Consider the following 7,994-nt stretch of genomic DNA (forward strand, 5'->3'; position numbering starts at 1 on the left):
AGAAAGAAATCATTGCCCTTAAACCCATTTTAATGCCATCTTGAACTGAACCTCTAATGGACATTGGGAAAATGATGGAATACATACTATTTATTCATCCGTGTTTAGTACAATCATTATATGGATAAATCTAAGTTCTTATATAATTAAAACGTAAAACTTATTTTAATATGACGATCATTCATGATTTAATAAATAACCCTGCTTTTAGTAAAAAGTTTAAAACGACTTATATAAATCTACCTGAATCAGTTATAACATCATATGCAACTGTATTTAGACATAACTTAGGATTGATTTTGGATTTGTAAAAAATGATCACTTACACAGGCATCATCAAACATCAGACTCCATGTAACATAAGACTAAATTTTGTTTTTATTATCACAGGAAATGCAATGACATGTGCTTATTAAAACAAAAAGAACAAGGGTATTTTTCAGAGTACTTTTTTTGGTTATTTAGATGTTTTTATGTACCAGTCAATTGTATATGCCCCCCCCCCCCCCCTCTAAGTCCGGAATAGCAGGGACTTTGACTTACAGTCTCTCAAAACCCGGGTAAAATACCCGACCTGCAGGGACACACTGCTGGTAAAATCCCTGCCAAATGGCCCCGCAACCCCGAATACCTATGTGAGGCCCATTCCCGACTATTTTCAATATGAAGACAAAACCACATTCACTAGGCACTGCGGGGCCACCTGAAAGGTAAAAACACAGCCCATTGCCTCTGCTGTCCCCGGTATACCCCTGGAACAAGGGCGAGGGGTGGGCGGGGCAGTGGTTACAATTGACAAGTGCATTACAATCCCGGATTATGCTGCAAATAAAAACAAAATATAAGGTGATAAACTTAGGCTTACTTATGTTGAGGTATATCCAGACCAGTGTTTATATCGCTATTTGTTCAGTTTTGTCAGAATTTGATCAAAAATGAGCTTGATACATCAATTTGGACCAAACAATGACTCATGTTCCAGTTAAGTTGACCTGTCATCTTCAGCATCGTCGTAACGAGGTAAAATTTTGGTCCCTTGTATTATGACTTGAATAAAATAGTACTAAGTTGATCATTCCGATTTACATTCAAAACGAGTCACTAATTACGCAATATAATCGCTACCAGTCTCGGATACACATGCTTTATTGCATAATGATTGCTTTAAATAATGATCCTTTAGTGCATGAGACGATCAACAATGACTCCAAGCATGCTCAAAACATATTTATTGTCAAAAATAAGATTTAATTTCCAATTTCGAGCCACATTTTTTATACCGGAAGCCACCATTTTGATTTAATTGACAATTTATTGAAACACATGCGTAACTGATCGATATACAGTATAAAAACACTACGCATCGGTAACTTCCCTTTACAAAAACATGAAAACTAGCGTAGAAAAATTGTTCATGATTATTTTTAGCCTTTTAATAAATTATTACCTGAAAAAAATCTGCTTGGCGGTCAAAATGGAGGTACGGGCGCACAAAAAAAATTTTTTTTTTTTTTACATTTTCAAAAAAATAGGAGCGGTAAATCAGCAGAACGAAATATCAATTTGGTGTGGCCTAAGGCACCTTTTGAAGCGCAATGTGTGTGCCCAGTCGCTGCAACCAAATCTCAGGGGGCTCACACATGTTATTCATAAGATTTGGGCAGCCATTCCACAACAGTATCTTCGCATATACATTATATCAATGAGGATAATGTGCCTTGCATTAATTGCTGGTGGACATACAGTATTAAAACAATATCAAATGCGACATGATTTGATCTCGCAGTTTTTGTTTTAAGGGTATCAATGTTAATCCTCTCTGTTAAGTTTGTTACCATGATCAAATTTCAATGAAGTTTTGTTTTACATTTTAGGAATAAATCCTATTAAACTTATATTCGGTTAGTTGTATTTTTCTCCAGATACTTTTCCTAAAATATGATAAAAAAAAACATCCTACAACATTGAAATTTGAATTCAATCTATAAAAAATGAACTCATCCAAACCTTGATACATTAAAGAAAAAAAAGATCTAAGACACTGACCTGAAAAAAACCATTCTCAAAACACAAGCTAAAAAAGTAGATCTTATTATACATAATATATGTACATTGGGCAGTTTATAGTGATGCCTGTTATTCTTAATTCAAGTGCATTGGTTAGTTTAAAGTGTATCATATAATTCATAGTACATGTACTTAGGGTAGTTTAAAGTGTAGCATATAATACATAGTACATGTACATTGGTCATATAATACATAGTACATGTACATTGGTTATATTAAAGTGTATCATATAATACAAAGTACATGTACAATGGTTAGATTAAAGTGTAGCATATGATACATAGTACATGTACATTGGTCATATGATACATAGTACATGTACATTGGTTAGATTAAAGTGTAGCATATAATACATAGTACATGTACATTGGTTAGATTAAAGTGTAGCATATGATACATAGTACATGTACATTGGACAGTTTATAGTGTAGCATATTATAATGTATATATTTATTTCCTCCAATTATGAAAAGCAAAACATATTTTCAATATTTACATATGCAATTTAATGTGGTTGATAATTATGCAATTCAACACAACTTAATAATACAATATGCAGTTGTGCATAATTAATATGTGATATGGCGCATACTAGCGTACCTGCATACGAGAAGTACATTTAAAAAAGGCGCTATAGTTTGAGCAGCACACATAGGACATGTTCATTGGTCAGTTTTTATACTTTTCCAGGTGAAGTCAAAGGAATTTGTGTCATCTTCGGATGAGTCCAGCTCAGACATAGAGGAGGTAAGCTTGTTTTGTGAAGTACACCTTAGGGAAGTACGCCTAGAGTGGAGCTTGACTTGAATCCATGAATGTCAGGATACAAAACAGTGCTCAACTGAATAAACTGGGTGATAGCCCTAACTCTGTTAGATTTGTTTTGGCATTCAATTTTTGATGTGAGTTAACACGATGAAATAGATGAAAATGCTGACACAACAATTGTGGTGATGATATCATTTTTAGCTCGACTATTCGAAGAATAAGGAGGGCTATACTACTCGCCCCAGCGTCGGCGTCAGCGTCTGGTTAAAGTTTTAGGGCAAGTTAGGATTTTCACTTATAAGTCCAATACCCTTAATTCAATTGACTTAATACTTCACACAGTTGTTCAGGGCCATCACATAATGTGGTTAGATAACTCCATATTATCCTTTATTCAAATTATGGCCCCTGATTGACTATGGAATTAAAGTTAAAATTTTAGGGCAAGTTGGGATATTTATTGATAACTTCTATACCCTTCCTTCAATTGACTTAATACTTCACACAGTTGTACAGGACCATCACACAATGAGGTAACATAACACCATATTATACTTTGTACAAGTTATGGCCCCTGATTGACTTGGGTTAAAGTTTTAGGGCAGGTTAAAGTTTTAGGGCAAGTTGGGATTTTCACTTATAAGTCCAATACCCTTCATTCAATTGACTTAATACTTCACACAGTTGTTCAGGGCCATCACACAATGATGTTAGATAACTCCATATTATCTTTTATACAAATTATGGCCCCTGATTGCCTATGGAACTTGGGTTAAAGTTTTAGGGCAGGTTGGGATATGGTTTAATAACTTCTATACCCTTCATTCAGTTGACTTAATACTTCACACAATTGTTCAGGACCATCACACAATGAGGTTACATAACTCCATATTATTTTTAATACAAGTTATGACCCCTGATTGACTAAGGTTAAAGTTTTAGGGCAGGTTAAAGTTTTAGGGCAAGTTGGGATTTTAATAAAAAAAACTTACATACCCATCATTCAATGCACTTAATACTTCGCAGAATTATTGACGACCATCTTATAACAAGGAACATAACTCCATTTTAACCCTATAAACAAATTTTGGCCCTTGAATGATTTTTTTTTATTATTTTTCTTTTAATTTTTTTTTGAAAGGTACATTTTTATTCTCTTAACCACATTTTCATGAAGGGAAAACAAGTTATTTGAATGACTTGCGTCATTGTTCGGGCTAGGTTTGACTTAAAGAAATAAAACTTGGTATATTCGAAGAGTTTAAGGACACCTTTTATGGGAATGCATTGAGGCCCCTTTGTTCAAGGTCAAGGTTACTATTAATATAAAAGGGGTTGGTATTGAATAACTTAAGGGTCTACATATTGTGACCAAACTTGGTATATAGGAAGAGTTTAGAAGAGAACAAATCTCTTCTGCCAATCATTAAAAACCTGGTTTTGTCACATCGCGATTCTTGTTCACTTTTTAATTTGATTGTTTTATTGCTTTCGACAGGCACATATAACATTGTTATTGTATTCACTTTTAAGTCAAAGCGGCGTAGTCGAGCACGCTGTCTTACGACAGCTCTTGTTCATGGTGCTGATGCATCAGCTTGTATGTATCGTTTGTACAATGAATGATGAAGTTGTTTATGATGATACTTGTTCTAACATTAAAGATTATTATTATTACTACAAATGTATTATTATAAATCATTATGACTTATTCTAAACTGTACTTTTTGTACCATACTTCAGAGGCAAAAAGTAGTTGCGCTGTCTTTCCATCTGTCCGTTATCATTTTGTCTTGGCAATAACTAATAATGCAATGGAAACTACATGGTCAAGCCCTTTAGCCAAATATTTAACAAATGCCCTGTTTAAAGGTATAGACCACATTTGTATCAAATGTTTCCCCCCAGAAGTGGGGAGATGTATTATTTTTGCTCGAGTTGTCTGACAGAATATCTGTCTGTCACAAATCTTTAACGCTTCATAATTCTTGAACTGCTGGAACGATTTTGAGATAACTTGCCACAAATGTTCACCATATTGCAGAGCACATGTAACAACCAGCTTGGTCCAAGGTCAAGGTCTCACTTAGAGGTCAAATGTCATATAACTACAATTTGTGTCTGCTTCACATCTATTGAACCCTTTGCAGTATTTTGAAATACTTCACCACAAATGTTTACCATGTTGAGACCATGTGCAGAGTGCATGTAATTAACAGCTCAGTTCAAGGTTAAGGTCACACTGAGGTCAGAGGTCATGGGACTAAAATATTACTATTTTTTGTGTCGGCTCCATATGTCTTGACATTTTTAAAGGATTTCGAAATAGCTCGCCACAAATGATCACCATATTAAGGCAATGTGCAAAGTGCTTGTTTCGACCAGCTGGGTTCAAGGTCAATGTCACAAATAGAGATCAAATGTCATATGGATTTCATACGACTTTTATTTGTGTCCTCTCCATATCTCTTGAACCCCTTGAAGGATTTAGAAATAATACTCCACAAAATTTCACCATTTTGAGACTATGTAGAGAGTGCATGTATGTGACTTCTTTTTTTGTTCACTCCATATGTCTTGAACCCCTTGAAGGATTTTGAAATACTTTAACATTGATAAAAAACACAGGCCAACTACAGCCAATTCTCACACTAGAGGTCGAGTTGCCACATGGACAGCGTACATAAACATAGGCTGGTAATGCTATCACATCACCACCATTGTTTCTATTCAGTGTGTACAAACCATCAGTTGATCCCATCAGTGATTTCTGCCAACACCTAGATGACATACTCAAAAATGTTACAACATCAACAGTTATTAAAGTGGGAGATATTAATGTGAACATTGCCAATTCTTAAAATGCACATTTAGAAACTGCACTGTCTGAATATCAACAAGTTACCGGTATATGTACTCCAACAAGCAGAAAAAGGACATTTGAAAGGTCATATATATAAAAACAAGTACAGTCGTTCCGGCTAGAGTTGTACCAATCTATTACAATTTTCATGACAAAGCATTTGCAATCATTAGGTACAGTATCTAGTTTTAATCACTTTGATCAAACTTAACTAGAAGGAGTTTTAGCACCATTCAGCATTGTTATCTCCCCTTGTTAATTTCCAATTCTCTTTGCTCATTTCAATGCTTTCATTCTTCAGTAACATTATTTTAAAAAATGTCCCTAGTAAAGGGAGTCATTAATTTTTAAAGTGGGACGCTTAGAAAGCAACATTACCACATGAACTCTATTTTATTCTTCAGCCTAAAAAGAAAAAAGCAAAGCAGGAAAAGAAAGAAAAAGAACCAAAGAAAAAGGCAGTAGAACCACCCAAAAAGAAGGCAGCATCTGCTGCCAAAGGTCCAAATGGAGACTATAGTTTTCAGGTGATCTAAACAAAAAAACTGTTTAAAAAACGAATTTTCATGCAAACATTCAAAGGAGCGTCAAGCCATGTTATATTTCTTTGTAAATGTTGATAGGTTGGTTAGTAGACCAAACCTTAGAGAATGCTAGCACAAAGAATGAAACTTTGTATAGGGGTTGGTCATAAACAGCATATGACCCCTAGTAGTTTGGGGTCAGTAGGTCTAAGTTCAAGGTCGCCAAAAATTAAGAGAACGTCTGGACCTATGGTCCTCTAATTTGGTGGTGAGGTAGGCTATAGACTGTCGATCAAATCTCAATGTCTTCAGAGTGACTAAGTACGGGTACATGATTATCTTTTAAAACAGGTTTTTCAAAAAAAATAGAATGATTTAGAACTGTTTTGCTTGAAAGTTGATGATAGATCAATGTTGTAATTTTTATAAACATATTATTTACCACTTCAATTGACCTATAAGGTACCTGTATAAATTGCATTAGCCATATTCTTGGCTTTATATTATCTATTTAACTTATTCACTGCTGTCAGAAGAATGTATATCGGTACATGTTTTACTGGAAACTATATCTTTAATGCCAACTTCTATAGCAACATTAAGATGAGGTCAAAAAAATTACCTACTATTCTTAAACTTGGAAGGGATGCTAGTTTAGTATAATTTCTAATTGGAACTTCACATAAAACATAGGGTGAGGCTTATTGTGTATTGTATTCTGTGTGGAACTTGGTATGAAACAACGGGTGAGGTTAAAAGGATTTTTTTCCAATTTCAGATAGCAAACAAGCGATTTGTGACTGTTAGTGAATTCAGAGGAAAGGTGATGGTTGGAATTCGGGAATTTTATGATGCTGATGGCGAGTTAAGACCTGGAAAGAAAGGTATTGATGATCTAAAAATTGAACATTCACCTTAAACATGTTTGAAGAAACTGCATCTTAGATTTTGATTGTATCTTATTCATAGGACATAAAACTTAAAAACAATAAAAGTGTGATCGCTCGAGGATGCCGGGGTCCGAGATGAAACCTTGAGGGAACCGAATTTTTGAACAAGTTCAATTTTCTAGTCTTTTTTCAGGGATAAGCCTGCCTCTTGATCAGTGGCGGCAGCTGAAGAATCAGATGGACGATATAGAGCAAGCCATCAGTGACCTTTCCTAGCCCAAAGATATCCAGGACCATCATAAGACATTTAAAATGCACATCATACTTCAATTGTTGTAATTTTGTTTAATTTCACACATTCAAACAACAAGCAAAAACCATGTGTTCCTGGTTATAAACTGATATAAGCATTTTATGCTTGGTCAATGGCAGTTTTTACCATGTCTATTATACCAAAGAAATGATGAAAAAAAACAATGTTGATTATTGGGTTGCTCTCAAACAATAAAGTATGGACTATTTACTCAGAGGTTGGTACACATGTTCACTTTGACACTTATACCTACTCAAGAAGCAAGTTCCATACATCTAGCTAGCATTTTGTCCTTTAATGTCCTTCATATCGACTGACAACAATATGCGACTGACAACAATATGCGAGATGTACATGTAGCATCTGCTCACGGATGCTAGTACTAATAAGATGTCTTTGTTCCACCATCTTCTTCAAACTATAACTCTGGAACGCATGGTGTGTTTCCTAAAACTACAACAGAAACATCCTTGTATTCGTCCCTTTTAAAATTGTTCAAATGGTTCCGATGCACTGCACATTAGTATTCAAAGAACAAACTAAAAATCTGCTCATGAACCACAATGGTT

The 7,994-nt window shown here is 34.8% G+C and overlaps 1 protein-coding gene across 1 annotated transcript; it reads left to right on the forward strand.

Annotated features, from left to right (window-relative positions):
• The first annotated feature begins 1,474 nt into the window (after nt 1–1,474).
• LOC128226418 (activated RNA polymerase II transcriptional coactivator p15-like) lies at nt 1,475–7,388 on the forward strand. The gene is made up of 5 exons (XM_052936295.1): nt 1,475–1,480; nt 2,758–2,814; nt 6,103–6,225; nt 7,001–7,106; nt 7,306–7,388. Exons 1-5 carry the CDS (start codon nt 1,475–1,477, stop codon nt 7,386–7,388), a joined length of 375 nt encoding a protein of 124 aa, XP_052792255.1.
• Nucleotides 7,389–7,994: the final 606 nt, after the last annotated feature.

Source organism: Mya arenaria, chromosome 3, assembly GCF_026914265.1.
Source record: "Mya arenaria isolate MELC-2E11 chromosome 3, ASM2691426v1".
Taxonomy (NCBI): domain Eukaryota; kingdom Metazoa; phylum Mollusca; class Bivalvia; order Myida; family Myidae; genus Mya; species Mya arenaria.